This window comes from Danio rerio, chromosome 13 (genome assembly GCF_052040795.2).
Source record: "Danio rerio strain M-AB ecotype USA chromosome 13, GRCz13ab, whole genome shotgun sequence".
Classification (NCBI taxonomy): Eukaryota; Metazoa; Chordata; class Actinopteri; order Cypriniformes; family Danionidae; genus Danio; species Danio rerio.
The window spans coordinates 53,242,167-53,265,000 of NC_141033.1; the positions used below are offsets into that span (position 1 = coordinate 53,242,167).

The 22,834-nt window shown below is 35.8% G+C and overlaps 1 protein-coding gene across 6 annotated transcripts in view; it reads right to left on the bottom strand.

The window, feature by feature from the left end:
- Positions 1–22,834, bottom strand: part of herc4 (HECT and RLD domain containing E3 ubiquitin protein ligase 4) — a 65,945-nt gene that overhangs the window by 2,569 nt on the left and 40,542 nt on the right. For 4 of the 6 annotated variants that reach the window (XM_087279813.1, XM_087279816.1, XM_087279814.1 and 1 more), the window contains 10 exons: positions 21,922–22,041; positions 21,603–21,701; positions 21,271–21,444; positions 20,631–20,774; positions 13,149–13,315; positions 12,712–12,778; positions 12,525–12,607; positions 10,234–10,417; positions 5,696–5,798; positions 3,054–3,399 (listed from right to left, as the gene is read on the bottom strand). In XM_087279813.1, the coding sequence (XP_087135939.1) occupies positions 3,191–3,399; positions 5,696–5,798; positions 10,234–10,417; positions 12,525–12,607; positions 12,712–12,778; positions 13,149–13,315; positions 20,631–20,774; positions 21,271–21,444; positions 21,603–21,701; positions 21,922–22,041 (1,350 nt within the window). In that variant the 3' untranslated portion in view covers positions 3,054–3,190. Of the gene's footprint in view, positions 1–3,053; positions 3,400–5,695; positions 5,799–10,233; positions 10,418–12,524; positions 12,608–12,711; positions 12,779–13,148; positions 13,316–20,630; positions 20,775–21,270; positions 21,445–21,602; positions 21,702–21,921; positions 22,042–22,834 lie in introns of those variants that run through there. The other 2 variants (XM_087279815.1, XM_087279819.1) reach the window with 1 other exon arrangement.

Here is a 22,834-nt window from a genome sequence, read left to right on the forward strand (position 1 = left end):
TGTCCTGCACCTTGACTGAGTTTATCACTCGCTTATTATTGAACTTGCTCATACATTTATTACTCAGAAACTGTATTAGTGGCTTTTTTTGAGCTCATGCAAACATCTTAATACCTGTACGGCTTTGCATCGCCACTGAACACATTCACTTTTCACCAGTTTTCTGCTGCTTATCTCAGATTTTGCTACTTACTCAATAATATCTGAGAGTTAAACACAAGAACAACTGAAAACTATCAATGCGTGTTGTTTTTTTAGGTGCGAGGGAAACACTTTCCCTCTGTTTTCATATTTAAATTGAAGTCCAATGCTTATTAGGTCAAAAGAGTAAAGTAAAAACTAATAATAATAAATGAAAACGCCTCAAATATTGCAGTAAATTGAGTCATTTTAGGCCACAATAATCTGATTTATTTTCAGACAATCCCTGATACTCCATAACTTGGACAAGGAAAGCTCTCAGAATTAGCTGTTTACTCAATGTCTGAAAACAATCGATGCGTGTTGTTGCTTTAAGTTAAGGCACGTGACACAGAGGAGGTCTGTGAGCCACACACACAACTTTCCTTGAACAAAATCTGAATTATTAATGATAATCTTTATGCGTTTCATTCAAAATAGCGTGCCAAATCACCACAGTATATCAACTTATTGGTACTTTTAGAGTAAAATAAAGAATAAAATGATTTTATTTGTAACAAAACTAAACACTAAGGACTTTTAGAGCTGATTACATTACAAAAGGATCATATGCTATTAATAAATAATAGCATTTAATCATTTTTGCCTCATTTCTACATATACCAGTAGTCTCAAACTCAATTTCTGGAGGGCTCTGCACAGTCAAGCTCCAACCACCTCCAACTCACACCTGCTTAATAGTCTCTAGTAGTGTTGATCATTAAGATCAGCTGTGTTTAATTAGGGTTAGAGCAAAACTGGGCAGAGCTGTGGCCCTCCAGGAATCCAGTTTGACACCCATGACATAAACTAACACACTTAATAGCATAATAGCTTATGCATTATACCAGTAGTTAATGCACTTTCAACAAACATTATATATAATACATAAAAATAAAAAATACATAAAAAATTAAATATAATACATAACGTTACTAATGGTAATGATGGATACAGCTATTGTTATATGCTATTTGAGCATCCTTGAGGAAATAGCTAAATCTATATTATATTATAATGTTATAATTATAAAACATATTATAAAATGACAATATAATATATTAAACATATTACTATATTGAAATATTATAACGTTTATATGAGTATTATGTGTAAAATTTGATCATAAACCTTGTAATTTACAATGTTTGTAATTATATGAAGAGTTCAGATGCAAAAACCTCTAAATGTCGTCTGAAAATTCTCTTAAATGAGCGCAGCTATATCCGGTTCCTGTGTGTATGTTCAATAATATTACATTTATAGCAGAGAACAAGTCCTTTTCCTGCTCTTTAAAGTGAAATATCTCAACTTAAACAAACCAGGCTGGGAAAAATGTTCATTTATGATGGAAATTTCAGTCGTCATATAGAGGTTTTTGGATCTGAACTCTTCATATAATTACAAACATAATATATTATAAGGTTTATAATAATATTTTATAATATTTTAAACAATACCAATATAAATATTATAATATTACAATATAGTAATATGTTTAATAAATTATATTGTCATTTTATAATATGTTTTATAATATAGCATTTTGCATCTGAACTCTTTATTTGTTTAATATATTAATACAATATAACATTTATAAGTATAATAATGTTTAAAACATTATTTTAAAATATCATAAACATTGTAATATATAATGTTTGTAACGCTATTTTAAAGATATATTGTATTATAAAGTTTATAATAATATTAATGCTTAAAACATTATAAAATATTAGCATAAACCTTATAATATGTATTGTTTGAAATTATGTTTAATATAATAATACAATATAATATTTATACAAATATTAATGTTTAAACATTATTATACATGTTTGTAACAATATTTTAAAGATATAACATTTTAATATTATAACGTTTATAATATTATTAATGTTTTAAACATTATTATAAACCTTATAATATATTGTTTGTAATTATATAAAGAGTTTAGATGCAAAAACCTCTACATTTTTTTCTGAAATGAGCGCAGCTTTATCAGGCTCCTGTATGTGCATGTATATTACTGTGTATGTTCAATAATATGACGTTTATAGCAGAGAACAAGTCCTTTTCCTGGTCTTCAAAGTGAAATATCTCAACTTAAGCAAACGAGGCTGAGAAAAATGTTCATTTATGATGGAAATTTCAGTCGTCATATAGAGGTTTTTGCATCTGAACTCTTCATATGATTAATATAATAATACAATATAATATTTATAAGAATAATGATGTTTAAAACATTATTATAAAATATTATAAACGTAATATATAATGCTTATAAACAATATTTTTTAAATAATATATTGTAATATAAAGTTTATAATAACATTAATGTTTAAAACAAAATATTACTATAAACCTTATAATATATAATGTTTGTAATTATATGTTTAATATAATAAAATATAATATTGATAAGAATATTAATGTTTACAACATTATTATAAAAATATTATAAACATTGTAATATATGGTGTTTGTAACAATATTTTAGATATATTATATTGTAATATTTAAACATTTATAATAATATTAATGTTTAAAACAAAATATTATCACAAACAACAGTTATTATTGGTAATGTTAAATAATATATATATATATATATATAAATCATAAACATTATAATACATGTATTATATAAAACATGTAATTTTTATATTAACATTATTAACATTAATATATGCATACTTATAATAATATAATATTCTAGTAATATGATAATTATGAATTAATATCAACATTTATTTATTAATATTAACATTGTTAAGTCGTACAGGACTGACAGAAAATAGGCGAAAAAGAACAAACAAAACATGAAATTCCCCCAACAGTGAGTAAGTAACAAAATCTTGACATCCACATACTGGTAAGATGTTTGAGCCCCTCTGGGACTTTAGTTTCTTTATTTCAGCTGTGAGGATTATTCAGATGCAGATGTGCTAATGTTTTAAAGCAGCAGCAGCAGCAGCGTCTCAGTAAATGCTGTGTGTTTTACCTCAGCTCATCAGACCAGGTTAAAGCCCTGGTTGTGTTCAATGGCGTGCAGCAGCTTCTCCTGCATTGTGTTTTTGCTGGTGTATTTGGGCAGATCCAGCAGGTTAAAGCATGTGTGTGCCACTGGGAAATACTGCTCTCCTCCTGCGGTCGGCTGAATCACCAGAGCCAGACTCTTCATGCCCAGAATGGGGATACGATCACTGCCTGTCAGGAACACTGCACACATACAAACATTAATCAAGACAACTGCATATGCTTAAGGAAAGAATTGAGACATTAGTTAATGACAATATACGGTTTACATTCAGGGAAGCAGAGGAAATGTATATACATATATTTTTGTTATTCAGATATTTTGCATAATTCATTAATCAACTAAACAAGGTTTTATTTGTCCGACAACTGCACATGCTTAAAAAACAAATGACATATTTTAGAAATGAATGCCAACATGGGATGTATGAAATATGAATACATTAATTTGAAACACTGTTTTGAGATACGTAGTTTAAATTTTAGGGTTAAAAGTGTTAAATTAAAAGGTCTTGAATATAAAGAGTTTCAATTCTACTGTCTATGGCAGGGGTCACCAATCTCGGTCCTGGAGATCTGGTGCCCTGCAGGGTTTAGCTCCAACTCGCCTCAACACACCTGCCTGATTGGTTCAAGTATACCTAGCAAGACCTTGATTAGCTTGTTCAGGTGTGTTTGATTACAGTTGGAGCTAAAATCTGCAGGACACCGGCTCTCCAGGAACAAGTTTGGTGACCCCTGCTCTATGGACTGAGATTTATGTGCATTTTGTAGCATTGAGGAAAGTCATTCAATTATTTTTTGAGTAATTTTAAGTTCAAGTTTTCAGACAAAGTAATTAGAAATGTTATTTAAATATAATTTTAACAATGCAATTATCAACTGATTATGTTTTTTAAGTAATGTAACTTACACTGACCGGCCACTTTATTAGGTACACCGGCCACTTTATTAGGTACACCAAAACTTTTTCAAGTTTTCAGACAAAATAATTAGAAATGTTATTTAAATATAATTTTAACAATGTAATTATCAACTGATTATGTTTTTGAAGTGTTGTGACTTACATTGACCGGCCACTTTATTAGGTACACCTGTCCAACTGCTTGTTAATGCACATTTTTAATAAGCCAATCACATGGCAGCGACTCACTGCATTTAAGCATGCAGACATGGTCAGGATGATCTGCTGCAGTTCAAAGTGAGCATCAGAATGGTGAAGAAAGAGGATATAAGAGACTTTGAATGTGGCATGGTTGTTGGTGCCAGACGGGCTGCTCAGAGTATTTCAGAAACTGCTGATCTACTGGGATTTTCACGCACAACCATCTCTAGGGTTTACAGAGAATGGTCTGAAAAAGAGGAAATATCCAGTGAGCGGCAGTTCTGTGGGGGCAAATGCCTTGTGTGCAGAAAGTCTGCCGAAGGTCACCTCTGACCACACAACATGACCAACCTTGAGGCGGATGGGCTACAGCAGCAGAAGAGCACACCGGGTGCCGCTCCTGTCAGCTAAGAACAGGAAACTGAGGCTACAATTCACCAAAACTGGACAATAGAAGATTGGAGAAACGTTGCTGCTCTGATGAGTCTCCATTTCTGCTGACACATTCGGATGCTCGGCTCAGAATTTGGCCTTAACAACATGAAAGCATGGATCCATCCTGCCTTGTATCAGCGGTTCAGGCTGCTGGTGGTGTGATGGTGTGGGGGAGATTATCTTGGCACACTTTGGGTTCATTAGTACCAATTGAGCATCATGTCAACACCACAGCCTACCTGAGTATTGCTGCTGACCATGTCCATCCCTTTATGAGCACAGTGTCTCCATCTTCTGATGGCTACTTCCAGCAGGATAACACACCATGTCATAAAGAGTAAATCATCTCAGACTGGTTTCTTGAACATGACAATGAGTTCACTGTACTCAATGGCCCACACAGTCACCAGAACTCAATCCAATAGAGCACTTTGGGATGTGGGGGAATGGGAGATTGGCATCATGGATGTGCAGCAACTGTGTGATGCTATCATGTCAATATGGAAGAAAATAGTTTGTTGAATCTTTGCCATGAAGGATTAAGGCAGTTCTGAAGGCAAAGGGGGTGCTACTAAAAAAGTAAAACTACTAAGGTGTACCTAATAAAGTGGCCGGTGAGTGTACACAGATTTACATTGATATCCATTGGGAGATTCGTGGGTATATTATAATTTATGAAACAGGGACTTTCACTGATTAAAAATCAGAATTTTCAACACACACAATGAACAGAAAATAGAAAATAATGGATGTTGTAGAAATTTTGTGATTCTGCAACCGCTGAATTTAACAAAAATCAAACAAATGCCGCAAAAATGCAGAGAAGTTTCAGATTTTAAAAATTATTTAATTATTATTATTATTTTTTTTATCGAACACAGATTTTTTGGGGCCAACGAGGAGTATTCAGTAATCTAAACTCCAAAAGGATTGACTTACACAGGAACTGTTTCTTCTTCTCCAAAGGCAGCTCGTGAAAAACCTCCCAGAATATCTTGATGGTGGGATGATCAGCCCAGTACTCGCCCTTATACTCGGTGCTCTGAAGATCAATAGAGTTGCACATTAACACTGAACAGTATCAGAACATTACACACATGTGCACACCCACTAACACACACATGCGCGCACTTAAATTATCTGCATTCGCAACACTGTTTTTTCCAGGAGACCCCGATTTTAATAAACTTAATTTTAATAAAATAAAATAATAAACAAACAAAGCTGAGAAAAATGTTCATTTATGATGGAAATTTCAGACGTCATATAGAGGTTTTTGGATCTGAACTCTTCATAGAATTACAAACATAAACGGGCTCATGTGTTCAATAATATGACGTTTATAGCAGAGAACAAGTCCTTTTCCTGCTCTTTAAAGTGAAATATCTCAACTTAAACAAACCAGGCTGGGAAAAATGTTCATTTATGATGGAAATTTCAGTCGTCATATAGAGGTTTTTGCATCTGAACTCTTCATATGATTAAATAATAATACAATATAATATTTATAAGAAAATTGATGTTTAAAACATTATTTTAAAATATTATAAATGTAATATTTACGTAATACGCTTATAAACAATATTTTTAAAATATTATATTGTAATATAAAGTTTATAATAACATTAATGTTTAAAACATAAAATATTACTATAAACCTTAATAATAATAATATATAATGTTTGTAATTATATGTTTAACATAATAAAATATAATATTGATAAGAATATTAATGTTTAAAACATTATTATAAAATATTATAAACATTGTAATATATGGTGTTTGTAACAATACCCCAATTTTAATAATCCTTCACAAAAAAACCCAGTAGAAAATAATTTTAAAGATCAGTTGTTTTTAATAATTGCAACAACTGAATAAAGATTACGATAATAAAATATCCACATCATATTGTAAAATAAAATAAAATAAAGGAAAATGGTGGCTCAGTGGTTAGCACTGTCACCTCACAGCAAAAAGTTCGCTGGTTCTCCTCATGTTGGTGTGGGTTTCCTCCGGGTGCTCCGGTTTCCCCCACAGTCCAAACACATGCGCTATTGGGGAATTGATGAACTAAACTGGCCCTAGTGAATGAGTGTTTGTGTTAAAGAGTGTGTATGGGTGTTTCCCTGTACTGGGTTGCAGCTGGAAGGCCATCCGCTGTGTAAAACATATGCTGGAACAGTTGGCGGTTCATTCAGCTGTGGCGAGCCCTGATCAACAAGGGACTAAGCCAAAGGAGACTGAATAAAAAATTATAGCCAGATTTTAAATGAACAAAAGCTGATTGGTTGAGATTTACCTAGAATTTCAGATATTTCTTTGTTTTGTGTCTCAGTCAAACATTGCACTATTCTTTGTTAATTATTATATATTCAGAGTTCAGATTATATATATAAAACTCAATTTTAAATAAATGTGTGTGCACTTATGACTGGTTTTGGGGTAGTTTAGCTCATCTGTACCACATGCGTGAAGTTAACTAAATTAAATAAACAATGATGGGCAGGTTTTTAAATTAACAAAAATTGGTTGGTTGAAGTTTTATACATATATTAAAATATAATTAAGCTTTTTTGTATGACATTTTGTGTTGTAGAATGCACAAATTTTCACCTTTGCATTGTTACAGCCAAAACTATTTTGTGTGTAGACCTTGCATATTGTGTAGTGCTCCACCCTGCTCTCTCTATCTCTCCCCGCTCTCAGGTTATTTCTTTTTTTTTTTTTTTCCATTTCCACCAGGGGATACTCATCCCAAGGCCCTCCGACTATGCAGAGTCACTGATTGGATCCAAGACCAGCGACGAGATGATCCCAAGGTTTCCATATCCTGGACCAGGCCATATCCTGAGCTGCTGCTGCTGCGCTGTTGGTCATGGGGGAGTGGAGAGCATGAGACTGATTCCAGTGACGCTCCAGGGACAGACGAGTCTTTGCTGAGGCCAGCTTCCAGCCTCCGTCGCTGAGACTGCAGCTCTGCACAAGAATTTTGGCCAGCGGAGAAATAAAAAGGGTCGTGCCGAACGGAGTCTGGTTTCTCTCAAGGTTTTTTTTCTTCACTTGCCAATCGGTGAAGTTTTTTTTCCCTCTCCACTGTCGCCTCTAACTTGCATGGTTTGGTATCGGCAGACCTACCCATCGATGAATTTGCTCTTCAGTGTTTGGACTCTCAGTAATGATTAAATCACACTGAACTGAGCTAAACTGAACTGAACTTAAACACTAAAAACTGAACTACCCTGATCCAGTTACTATGACCATTCATGTGAAGCTGCTTTGACACAATCTACATTGTAAAAGCGCTATACAAATAAAGCTGAACTGAACTGAACTGAATTAAGCTCCCATTATGAACCTGCCTGAATCGGAGTGGTTTGGCTATAAATACTGGCTTCTGAAGCTAGTGAGCTGAGGAACGCTTCTCACGAGCTCTTAAGTGCAACAGTTGGATTTGTGATATTGTTCACCTCATCCTCTCGCAATCTACGTTCTGCTTCGGGGCTCACCTTGTATCAGCCCCGTTGCAAACTCAGCAGCATGGGAGGCAGGGCTTTCTCTTATCGTGCACCTAAATTGTGGAATGCTCTCCCCACAAACATCAGAAACGCCAGTTCCCTGGACTGTTTTAACAAACTTCTTAAAACTCATCTTTTTAAATTGCTTATAACTTATAAGGCCTTCTTTTAATATGTATATTTTTATCATTATTATCATTCTTACTTTTTTTGTGTATTTCATGTTCTTCTGTGTGTTGATGCTCTTGTTAGCGCTTTGAGTTTAAAAAAAGCGCAATATAAATAAAATGTATTATTATTATTATTATTATTATAGCTGTGTAGTGATATTGTTCACAAGTGTAGGCAGTGGTTGGATTTTGCAGTAGTTGGAATAATCTTTAATGCCAAATAAACTTTGTGCCTTTAATTCTATTTATCATTTTGTGTATTTAATTTGAGCTTTACTTCTAAGTGTGCCTAAAGCGTGCATGCCTTATTTAATTTTGTTTATCTTTTCGACTGTTTATGGTTGAGAGAGGAAGTTCAGGAAAGTTTGTTGTTGATTTTCATCTTTGATTTTGCATTAGGTAAGCTAGTTCTCTAAACTTTAGTTAGCTGCTTTCTGTTTGTTGTTTTAGGCTATACTCACTCGGTTTTGACCTCTAGATTCTGCTAAAATTCCTATATTTGTATTAAATAAATTCTTAGGATAAATCTCTCTAAGCTTTGTGTTGACTCTTCACTCTGGCGCTGAGGATTAAAGTGTGTTCTCCATGTTTATCTTTTTTAATTAGTTCTAATTCAATATTATTTACCCAATTTTGGTACACCTTTTAAGCAAAAACTCCTAGACTTTAATAAGGTCGTAACAGTATGAAAAAAACAACAGACATCCTGATTGAAACTGTAAATCCACTTTCTGCCGTTAGGTGATGCTAATAAAATGACCAAAACTGGAAGAAATACGCTCAATGTTAGTAATTCATTCATTGTCCCTGACTTATCAGGGGTCACCACAGCGGAATGAACCACCAACTATTTAACCATACTATAGTTTACTAGCGAATGCCCTTCCAGCCACAACCGATAACTGGGAAACACCCATACACTCTCACATTCACACACACTCAGACACTATGGCCAGTTTAGTTCATCAATTCCCCTATAGCGCTTGTGTTTGGACTGTGGGGGAAACCGGAGCACCCAGAGAAAACCCAAGCCAACTCAGAGAGAACATGCAAACTCCACACAGAAATGCCAACTGACCCAGTCAAGACTCAAACCAGGGACCTTCTTGCTAAGTCCACAGTGCTAACCAGTGAGCCACCATGCCGCCCTGTAAGTAATTAACTAATCAAATAAATAAACCTTTATTGATAAATAAAATGGTCAATAATTTGTTTTATCATCAAATTGGTATCGGTTTTTCATTAATGCACAGTAAAAGTATCCATTAATTAACAATTTACCGTATTGTTTTGCTTTTTTAATTATTATTCTTATTTATTTACACTTTTGAATTGCATTATGGGTGTTTTATCTTTTCTCCAACAACTTTTGATGTTGAAAAGTATAAAAAATTGACTTTATTAAACGTGTAATAGTGTGCAGTGCTATATTGTCTGGGTTGGTGTTGTATATTATGCTACAAAAACCTGCAGCATAAACTGCAGCACCTTATCTGTTATTTTACAGACTCATTTCTCTAGATATTAATTTCTTATACATTATAATATTATTTCAAACGACTAAAATGTCAATAAAAGTCACTTTGTTAAACTGTAGAGTTGAATTTTCAACATCAAAAGTGCACAGAGCAGAGATCAACATCCCATAATGCACAAATAAACACAAAACACTGAAATAATAAGTTATAAAAGGATATTTTTTACAGTATACTCATAATCCTCAAACTAAAGTGACCCATGACTGGGTTCAGAAACCACTGATTTACATAAACATCACGTTCAGCTCTACCTTTTCCAGCTCCTTCCAGTCATAGTTGGTGTTTCCGATGACCATGGCCTGCAGTTCACTGGGCTGGAAAAGCTCCAGGACTTTCCCTCCACACACTTTGTGAAATCCAGCATAGAAAGCACTGAACTGAGGAGCCACAGACTTGTTGAATATATAATCCACATAAGCGTTGACAAACTCCTGCCTGAGAATGGAGAATTACAGCGTTTGGTCAGGTCAAACATTCACCCTGAAGCACATAATCTGAGGTTGTTTGGGTTTATGTGTTGTTTTTCTTGTTTATAGATAACTGACCAACAAAAAAAATACATTAAAATTAAGATAAATATTATACCAAACGAAATTTGTTTCAAAATTGTATTTTTCCATTATTACGAATGATATTTTTTGTTTGTGCCCCTCCACTACTCCACTGCAGTGGTTGGATGATGTTTCGCTCAGTGGAAAATAAGGATTTAATTAAAGCTGGAGGTGATTGTGCTCAGAAACATGTGTTGTTGTGCTGGTTGAAAGTCTCTTCACAGTCCAATAATACTGACTAAAGTAAATGATCTAAATGTGTTTATATGTATTTTTATATTCTGGGAGAGGCAGAAGACTAAATAATGTTCTTTCTAGGGTTGGGCCGATAGACTAAGCCATCGCCGATGGCCGACAAACTTAACGATGCTGAGCCGGCATCGCGATCCATCGCCCCGGCCCACATTTATATTGAGATATAACTTATTATTGCATGTCATTTTAATAGCAATAAGGGTCTTTTTTATTTACACTCAGCTCACGATACAATGTGTATCACGATATAATGTTCACGATTCGATATGTATCACGATATTTGGAATAAAAATTGAAAATTAAACTGAAATGCAAATTTTAAAAAAAAATTTAATTACCAAGTAAACTATTTTTTATGTATTTCTTTTGTTTCAACTTGTTAAACTGAACCTTCTTTAAGAAAATAAATTAAACAGGCCTGTCTTTGGAAAATAAAACAATTTAAAAACTTCTTAAAAATATTATTGAAATGACAGAGACAAAATTAGGGAACAATTTAAGTAAAGGTGCAAAAAAAAAAAAAGCTTTCAATTCAATTGAATTTAACAGTAAGAGCTTAAGGCTTTGCTTGGTCACTTGCGTTTTTTGTGTGTGCAAAAAAAAATTCCAGGTAATCAGCAGTTCTATAAGATAATCCTGAACTGATGTGTATCTGTCTGAGAGGTTTTTATGGATGGCTGTCTTCATGTTGGGCATGATGAGTGCAGGGTGGCCGTCTTTTCATTACACAGGACAGTCGTGGCTCTTTTCAGCAGTTTAGGCAGGTTTACTATTTCCTCGGCGTCGCTGATGTCGGCGCTATCAAGTGTATCATGTTGACGTGCATTTTTGTGTACCTCTATACTCAAAAGAGTTCATGCTCGTCGTAATCATAACTCTAAAATGCGATATGATTGTTTAAATAATGTGTACGTTTTCGGTTTCATTTCCACTGCTGTTCATACTTCCCACGTGGCTCCTGAACGATCACTCTGTTCCACACACTGAATGTTGTTCACTACTTTATTACCTGTTAGTCACAACCTGCAGGTTCTGTTCACTGAAGCAGACGCGCACGCCTCTATCATAGTCCGCCCTCTGTAGTAACAGCTCACGGTCAGCTCACGTCATGTGTGATTTTGCGGCCGCCAATACATCATTATATGAAGACAGAATGATATTTTAGGGTGAATTGTACCTTATAAATACAGTATGTGACTCTTTCAACACCATTAGAAGGTATCCCTGTCGCTGTGCAAAGTATGTAAATCACTGTGAAGACTTTAAAACTTAGGCTGTTTGACCCAGTATGCGTGTCAAAAAGCGGACGAGTCTAAAGCAAAGACTGTACAACTGAAATGTTGCCAGACGTCTGATTTTGAGAGGATGGGCCATCCTCTATTTCAACTCCACTCATCTTGGTCTGCTAACATTACTGCTGCTGCAATCTGAACTCACGTGCGACAGCAGGTGGAACGTAGCTCACGTGCAAACAGCTCAACTAATAAGAGAAAACGGACGTCATATCGTAATCAAATCGTCATAACGCCACGATGCATATTGTGACATTTTTGCATCGCAATAAATCGTACAACGATAAATCGTTACACCCCTATTAATTAATGTTGAGTGTTAGAGGCTGGTGATATTCACACACTGCTGACACACACCTGTGTTTAAACCCCTTATAAAAGTGATTTTTGCATAATAGGTGCCCTTAAATCAACAGTCATGGTGGGTGAATGTTTATGCAGCACCTGTTGGATTTGTTGACGCTGATGTCGGTCCCGTTGGGGATCAGTTCCACTACCTCTGTGGCTCCAAAATTATCTTCTGTGATCTGCAGTTTCAAAGCCAAAATGACTACACTTGAACAAATTGGTTAAACTTTATGATGCACTATTACAAAGAGAGAGATTGCATGCAAACAACACTGGGTCTTACTGTGAAATTCAGGCAGAAGGTTTCCTCCAAATCATCTTCAGTATAATCCAGCAGCTGCTGAAGACTCCTGGAAAGACACATATTAGACAAGCATAACCTTAAATAAATAAAGCATAGCTTGATTTACCCATGATAAAGCCTACTAATATCTGATTTGGCATCTAAATGAATAAACTTTGTTACACACAATTCATTCATGTTGGGGCAACATTAGTTTTTACAAATTGAACAAAAACAATTAAGTTGTCAAGAAAAAAAACTCTGAATTGTATAATTTCAGCTCATTTTAATTAAGTGATCTGAGTGCTGTATTGCACTGCATTATTTAAAACTGCAGAAATAAACATCTTATTAAGATATATTAATAAAGATATAGCATGACTGATAATTTGATTGTTTTGTGCAGGTATTTTTGAGTTGTAAGCATAATAGCGCACCTTCCCACATCAGGCATGAGCTCCTTCAGGTCCTCTAGTGTTGGTGTTTTCTTCAGCAGTTTCTTGTACAGCGCTAGCGGGAAATTCAGCTCCACTATAGTGAGATTATAGATGGCCAATCCACAGACAACACCGATCAGGTGAAACAGGTCGATATCTTCAAACGTCTGCAGTAAAGAAAAACCCATATTTGAGATCTTACACACTGTCAGAAATATCGGGAAATGAGCAGTTTTCTGTATTTTGTGTTTCATCTTTTAATTTTTCTAGGTTTAATTTCATTATGGGCAGGGCTCAACAATAAGGACTGCCCGCTGGCCTGGGACCAGTGTGCGAGAGGCTCTAGACAGTATACAGAATGGTTACTGACCTGATCGGGGCCAGTGCTGCCTTGTCACTAAAGTTTGTTTTGGCTGCGACTGTTTGTCAATAGCGTGCTTTCATGCCCAGACATTTTGGATCTCGTTTGCCCATAAGCGAGGCTCGTGTGGCAATAGTGAATGCCCCAATCGTGCTCGAGTCCGCGGCAAATCAATCGGTCTGAGATCGCCAGAATAAGGAGGTTTTGGCTCTACTGAGCGGATCGATTGTAGGCAAACAAAACGATCCAACGAATCAGGCTATATCACAGTGTATTATGGTTGTGTGCGGGTCACCTTTATCAGGCTTGCGTTTCCACTACCAAGGGTACCCTTTTGGTGAGCGTGGTGTATGACAAAGTTTCAGTCGACGTCATGCTCGCTCGAGAAAATGTCTACAATAAAGCTGCACAAGTCGCTCACATATATGAAAAGCACCTCTCACAAAAAAGACGCTTTACACACATAAATACTTCTGGTTAAATGTTAACTACTAACTTTTCTATGAACATGAGTTGGTTATAAATGCAGATCAATGACAGTGTGAAATAGCCTATTCTAACGTCTGTAATTATATTCAATAAATAAATAAATTAACATATATAACACATACAGCCCCTTACAGTCCCCGATATGTTACCAACTACAGAAAAAGTACAGACATCATACATTTCGTCCTTAATTAGGTTCAAAACAACACAAAGTCTAGCCTACAGTCAGTGAAAACCTCTCATCTGTGTCTGTAATCTTCAGCAGCACATGAAGCCTCTGTTAGAGAGTCATTCCATCATTCCCAGTTCATATTAGTCCAAAAGGTGATGATAAAGATTAAAACAAGGCAGTTTGGTGAAGAAATAACCTGCTCCTTGGCTTTCCATTTTTTTCCGCGCTCCACTCTCGCGTTTGTCCTTTTCTTTCTGAATTTGTCACTCTCGGGTTTGTCAGCTTCTCACAGGATCGGGTTTCCAAAGCACATCAATAATCAAGCGCACGTTGTTATTATTATCAGCTCAAGAAGTTAATCATTTCAGATATAGACGCGCGGCGAGCGCAAGTAATCTCTCGTTGTGTATTTCAAACATGGCTGGTACTTTGTTTACATTCTGGCTTGTTGCGCAAGCGAATGATTTATCTCTGTAAAACAATAGCGTTCAGCTATCTAGCTCCGCCTTTTGGTACCCTTTCTCATGTTTGGGACCCTTTTGAAAGGGTGCCAAAAAAGTGGTATGGTACGGTTTGGTACGCCTTTTGACAGTGGAAATGGCCATAAAAGCGTACCAAACCGAACCGTACCATACCACTCAGTGGAAACGGGCCATAATAGCCATATATACGACTATTTGATAAGAGAATGATGAGTCAGGCAGGATGTCATTTCCACCGGTAAATGTGTGTTTATTTCTAATATGAAAGTAAAAGCATGCTGAAATATCACAGAGTGCTGTTCATCTGTTAGGAAAATTTATCGAAATTACCCTCTGATGATTTTTCTATATTTTAATCTTATATTTTGTATTATTTGTATTTTGCCTTCTTAGTCTACATTAAAAAAAAACCTCAAAGGCCATAATTGATTAAAACGTAGGCTAATATAAGTATTATGTTGATGGACCAAGCAAGAACAAGAAGTGAAATGCATTTTAAATCTTGGTTTACAAATAAATAAAAAATAAAAATATGTAAGGACTGATGTAATGAGCCGGTTTCTAAAATTAAACCGGTTAATTTAATTGTTAATTTTTAACAAAAAAACAAACAAACAAAAAACATAAAATTGGTAAAACTTTACAATAAGGTTCATTAGTTAATGCATTTACTAACGTGAACTAATCAAGAAAACACATGTACAGCATTTATTAATCATAATTGAACATTTACTAATGCATTATTAACATCCAAGTCCATGCTTGTTAACATTAGTTAATGCACCACGAGTTAACATGAACCAACAATGAACTACTGTAATTTCATTAACTAACATGAACAAACATGAACAAATACTGTAGTAAATGTATTGTTCATTGTTTGTTCATGTTAGTAAATGCTTTAATTAACATTAACTAATGAACCTTATTGTAAAGTGTGACCTAGAATGGTTAGTAGTTTTTAAACCACACATTAAACGACTGACTTTAATTAATCTAATCAGTATTGTATTTAAATAAATAATGTTTAAAGCGTCAGTTGTAGTTAAAGAAAGGTTATGCTGAATAACTGAATTGCTAACTTCTTTTTTTGGTGGGGCCAGAGGAAATTTTGGCAGGGCAAGTAAAAAATCTGACCACTGGCCCAATCAGGCAAGTAGAAAAAATCCTTAGTGTTGAACCCTGATTATGGGAGCTTGATTTTATTTACAACAACTATTAATCTTGAAAGGTTGGAAAAAGTGACATTTGTTATAGTCTGCAGTGCTATGTTGTCTAGGTTGGTGTTGTATATCACGCTACAAACACCTTGTAATAAACCGCCAGTAATTTCTCAGTTATTTTACAGACTTATTTCTCTAGATATCATTATTTACTATCCATTATATTATTTCAAACTACTGAAATGTCAATTTAAGACACTTTGCTAAACTGTAGAGCTGAATTTTCTACATCAGAAGTGGACAGAGCAGAGATCAACATCCCATAATAGAGTTCACCACCACAAATAAACAGAAAACACTTGTGAATCATTAAATACGGAAACTTACTATGAATCCATTGTTCTTTTATAAATGAGCAGGGACATTCAATGCTTCTTCGTGTATTTCGATGTCTATTTATTTAGATTTAGTACATTTAAAATGGAGCTTTACTTCCTATGTATCTATAACTTTTCAATAACTTGTGGCTTGGTAATTTCCAAAATCGAATAAATTTTATTAAACCATTAGAATTACCAAATTTTATCCATAACCTACTAAAAATAAAAATAGTAGTTTATAGACCTTTTTCATGGCTTTTTCCTTCCGGTAGAATGCTAAAAACTTCCGTTTACAGCGTGTACAACTGGTAATTTGCGCTCCGAAAATGGGTTTCAATGATGTTTTTAATGGACAACAGAGTGTTTTTGTGACACACAACTTAGAAATGTGTCTGTTAAAGCCGTTATAATCTGTCACGTGTGGTTCAAGCGCGTCAGAAATACGAGAAAAACGTTCTCCTAGTTCACGTGCCTGCCGTCAGAAATAGTGTGTTCCCGGCCTGTCAGCTGTTAGCTCAGCGGCTCTTTAACACACAGAGAGAGAGAGAGAGAGAGAGAGAGAGAGAGAGAGAGAGAGAGAGAGAGAGAGAGAGAGAGAGAGAGAGAGAGAGAGAGAGCAAACCAGAGTACTGGCATGAAACTTAACAGGTATGAAAGTCGTGCAATTTACAAAAATGAGCAATAAAAGTCTGTTATTGACCCTCTGCTGCTGATTTGCTGTTCATTCTAATCGCGAGCCGTTTGTGTTTTATTTCGTGTGTTGTTTTCACCACGGTTTGTGTTTTTCTGTCATTTGGAAATGACACTAGTCTATATTTTCACTTTGTCACAGTTATTAAATCAGTGTGTCAGTGGCACAGTACAGGCTATGTGTGTGTGTCAAACATTTTGGTGAACTACATTAGTTTGGGCTGGTTATATATTTGAAATAAAGACAAAATGTTGACTTTAGCGATGACGAGGCTTCATTTAAACTGCAGAAGATGCCGTCTGACAACGAGGGGAAAACGCCTCACAGCAGCTGTTTTCCATCCTATTAGATCACATTTCTGTAAATGATCAGTCCAGGAGATGCTGCTGATGGACAACAGGATTAGTTCAAAGAGGATAAAAGCAGGTAAAATAGATTAAAACTATCGTTTCACAGCTGTCTAAATGTGACTGTTTACACGCATCAGCTGCCAAACGGAAGTTCTTCACATTCTCCTTGCGCATACACGCAAAGCATCATGGGTAATTTTGCGTTCCAAGAAAAAGGTCTATAGTTACAGCCTTTAGATTTAGTGTTTATAGGATTGCGACCCTTGAGCTGATTACATTATTTTAAAGATGCAGCAATAGCGTCAGATGCAGCAGATTTTATGGCACCAGGTTAAACTTTCTGGCACATTTACAGCACTCACATACATTAAAAAAATTAACTGGAGAACAAACTTGGGCCTACTGGTGTGTGTGCACCGTTGCATGCTAGATTTCTATATTTATAACCACCTTAGAGGATATTGGGGGATCGCGAGTCACTGGCATTGTTAATATTGGGGGTCTCAAGCTCAAAAGTTTGGAAATCTCTGCTCTAGATAATGGATGATAAAGCCCAATAACCTACTTATTTTGACCAGTATTTAAAATACATGAAATACATTCTTGCTGACAAATGGGTAAAACCTAGTACAGTATAACGAACAATTTACAGTTTAAGTATTTTGGTCCTGCACTTTAATCCTATAAATACAGCAGGGTTCAACACTAAGGATTTTTTCTACTTGCCCGATTGGGCCAGTGGTTCAGATTTTTACTTGCCCTGCCAAAAGTTTCACTGGCTCCACCAATAAAAAAAAGAAGTTAATAGCTATTTCTTAGTCACATACTGCACTTTAAATGATTTCAAAAGCCAAACATAATTGTAATACCTACCCTTTTTATTCAGCATAACAATTTATTTAATACAACAGACAAATTAAAAAAATACAATTTTGATGTAATTAAATTTGACTGTGTGTGTGTGTGTGTGTGTGTGTGTGTGTGTGTGTGTGTGTGTGTGTGTGTGTGTACGTGTTTTTGTGTCATATCAGGACACAAATCTGTATAATGACATGGGTATGAGACAGGTATTACAAAAAGGAGGTGAACGCCGGCAGATAGCTCTCTGCAACTCTCACATGGTCACCCACTGAAGTTAAGCAGGGGTGCGCCCGGTCAGTACCTGGATGGGAGACCACATGGGAAAGCTAGGTTGCTGCCGGAAGTGGTGTTAGTGAGGCCAGCAGGGGGCGCCCAACCAGCGGTCTGTGTGGGTGCTAATGCCTAATGGGGATGCTATACTGCTCAGTGAGCGCCGTCTTTCGGATGAGACGTTAAACCGAGGTCCCAACTCTCTGTGGTCGTTAAAAATCCCAGGATGTCCTTCGAAAAAGAAGAGGGGTTTAACCCCGGCATCCTGGCCAAATCTGCCCACTGGCCTTTGTCCATCATGGCCTCCTAACCATCCCCATATTCCAATTGGCTTCATCTCTGTCATTCAGTTGGATGCTGCGCACTGGTGGTGGATGAGGAGATTCCCCCCTATTGTGTAAAGCGCTTTGAGTGCCCAGAAAAGCGCTATATAAATGTAAGGAATTATTATTGTTACTCAATAGGAGGACATTGGTGATGTGTTCATTTCTCAAAATGCTTATAAATCCTACAGAATGAATTTAATTAGAGAGTAAAGCTGCACACAGTCTCCTGTGATGGTTTGGTTTAGGGGTGGGGGCAATATAATATATGGTTTGGACAGTATAAAATGAATGGAAACCTATGTAATGTCCCCACTTAAAACAAAAACAAACCTGTGTGTGTGTGTGTGTGTGTGTGTGTGTGTGTGTGTGTGTGTGTGTGTGTGTGTGTGTGTGTGTATTTATGGTACTGGTACGCTGCTTTTTTATTGTATGTAGCTTCAAATAAAATGATTATTCCAGACATTATTGCTTTTATTACTATTACCATTAATAACAATTATATTAATAACAACAACAATAATAATTAATATTAGTGATTTCAGAAGGATCATGTGACTCTGAAGACTGGAGTAATGGAAGCTGAAAATTCATCTTTAAAAAATAATTAAATTAAATGATAATCAACTTTTGAGCAGTTATTTTATAGTGCAACGTTTCACAATTTTGCTGTATATATGATGAAATAAATGCAGCCTCGGTGAGTAGAAGCTTATTTTAACATATTAAACAATCATACTGACCCCAAACTTTTGACCAGTTGTGTATGGAATATGTCATAAGCGCAAGCGTGCACTTTAATTTTGACACTCACAGACATCGTCACCAAATATAAATCAGAGAGGTCACACTGTCTCATACAGAGCCTCATTTCAGTTGTCAGGTTTTGTAAAAATCAATCTATTGAATTAATCAATCTATTAAAAAAACTATGGCTAGAATTCCGCATTTAAATTATAGAGAATATTTAAAATTAAATTATATTAAATTATAGATAGCAATTAAATTATAGAGCAATTAAATTATAGAGAGATAGCATACAAACCGAGACTGCATCAGACCATGAAGCAGATCAATGTTGATCTTTCTTTCGAGCTGTCAGTGCGGAAATGAACAAAACAACTGGCCTAACACAACATATTATAAGATTAAAATATGAAAAAAGTGATCAGATGGTAACTTCGCTCAAAGATCCTAAAGGACAAACAGCTCTCGGGAATATTTCAGCATGCTTTCACTTTCGTAATAGACATGAAGCACACATTTAGCGGAGGGAATGACATCTCGCCTTACTCATTATTCTCTCTTCATATAGCCGAATATGTGGCTATTACAAAATCATAAGACACTGTGATATAGCCTGGGTCGTTAGTTAGTGCATTGTTTTGTTTTCTCACTACAATCGAACCGCTAAATCGAGCAGAGACCATCTCATTCAGGCGAACTCGGACCTATTGATTTGGCGCGTATGCGAGCGTGATTGCCCATGCAAAGGAGACAGATTCTGAAACAAATGTGTGAAAGCACCCTAAGATTGTGTTTGCACGCAATTGACAGACAGTGGCAGCCAAACTTTGGTGACAAGGCAGTACTGATTGGGCCAGTAACATTCTGTACACTGGCCCGAGCGTCTTGCATGCTGGCCCCAGGCCATCAGGCAGTCCTTATTGTCGAGTCCTGTGCAGTATTTTAAAATATCATCAAATGATTCTTCTTCAGTGTATGCCTGACCATATTTATTGCCATATATACAGTACATTTGATATCCTAAATAACATTTCTTGTTATTTAGGAAGCAGTAAAGTAAATTTGTAATAAGTAAAACCCTGATTAGGATATTAAATGATTAATCTCTGCACAGTGTATTGGGTTAGTTTATTATTGTGCATTCGTTTTGTTTCGTCAAAGCACATTATGCATGCATTTGTTTCATGAGATACCTTGCAAGCAAACCAGATAAGCCTGGACTCCTCGTGGAATCTAAACATGCCATATTTCGGGTGCAGAAGCTCTTTCATGATGAGCAGGAAAAACTCTTTCCTCACACCACCAGCGTCCACAGCCTCCTCGCCAACAAAGATCACCTAGAAAAGAACTGGATTAAAAACTGTAGGAGCACCGCTGAAACATGCAGACCAAGGCATTTATTAAATAAATCATTGAGTGCATCTTATTACTCAAACAACAAAATCTAATGAAATCCCTCACTCTGCTCTTCACTGAATAGATATATGGGCTAAATAATGACTGAACTTTTATTAATGTATATATTGAAACTTTTATACAATATCCAGTATAACATTTGATTATATTAATCAGTTCCTGTAATTAAAAACTGCTGCTAGACCTTAGTTTATTTTAGTAGTATCTTTGCTAGATTGTTTTCATTTCCATCTCTCCCTCATTAGCATAGGATGTTAGTCTTGTTTTTGAATCTGCCACTATGCTGACAAACAGGCATTTATAGCTCCACCCTCTATTGAAAAAGAGCACAATCTCATTTGCATTTAAAGCGACAGTCACCAAAACGCCACAATTAGGATCAAAGTCTAAAAGGGGCCTTCAGAGAGACAGGTTTACCTTGAGTGGCTTCTTGTAGTCTACGTTTTTGGACTTCCTCAGCACCTCCATGGAGTCTCCGACCACGTTTTCTCTGCGTACGATGAGGATGAGGCAGGGGTTCACTGACTCCACGCCTCCGCCGGACAGAAATAATGAGGTGAAGTTCTGTCTCTGCGCCTGATCCACCGCCATCTGCACACGCACACGCACACGCACACGCACACACACACACACACACACACACACACACACACACACACACACACACACACACACACACACAGCTCTGTCAGAAGACTATAGCAGAGAAACATGAGGCTGAATCTCTGACTGAAACGCATCAGTCTGACCTGCATCTGGATCACAGCATCAGTCTGCAGCAGAGCCGTCTTCGCCTGAGCGTCAAACACAAACGGGTATTTGCAGAGGGTGACCTGAGAGTCCATGACCTGCGAAAAACAGAGATTTATTTACTTATATTAATGTTTGGAAGCATACATGGTGAGATAACCGGTTTCAAGGTGTTCCTACGGTGGCTCAGTGGTCAGCACTGTGGCTTCACACCAAGAAGGCTTGGCGTGACCTCAGCTGGGTCAGTTGGTGTTTCTGTGTGGAGTTTGCATGTTCTAACCGTGTCGGTGTGGGTGTTTGTTATGATCATAAACCAACCACAGAGAACATCTGCTGCTGAAACCAGGTCGCATAATCATTCCTGATGTCGATCAGCTCGTCTAGCTCATGGATGTAGAATTTATCATACTGGATGATCTGTCCGGCACGCTCATTGACCTGCAACGGGATTATAAAGACGATATCAGAAAATGATCACTGCAGAATTATCAGGTTCCATCTCTCAGCATTAGTATAATTCAGGTAATTAGGGTAAAGTTAGGGTAATTAGGCAAGTCATTGTATAACAGTGGTTTGTTCTGGAGACAATCCAAAACTAATATTGCTTAAGGGGGCTAATAATATTAACCTTAAATAGGTTTAAAACAATTAAAAACTGCTTTTATTCTAGCCGAAAAAAAAAAAAAACTTTCTACAGAAGAAAACATGTTAGAGGAAATACTGTGAAACATTTCCTGAATCTGTTAAACAGCATTTGGGAAATATTTGAAATAGAATCTAAATTCACAGGAGGGCGAATAATTTAAACTTTAACCGTATATTGTTCATTAATATAATTTCGTTATTATGAAAAGCTTGTATATACTGAAGTTAATCACTAAAATCAACATCAATGCATTAATAAAAAGAAAACCAGAACCTTTTAAAAATCAAATGAACATTAGAAAACATGAATTAATATTGAATTGTTGTTAATTAATATTGACTAACGTAACAAGAAACGCATCTGGTGCTTGTCGTTATTAATGTGTTAACTAATATTAATTAAGCAGCATTCATTTACCTTGTTTTCTAGAAATATTAAAAAAAAAAAAAAAAACTAAGGTTACGTCATTTTTTGTAAAAGTTTGGTTTTATTTAAACTTACTTTACGTTTTTAAATCTTTACCTACTTTATATTTAATATACTTTTATGTTTGTTGTAATTATGAGTTATTATTGTAAGCCAAAT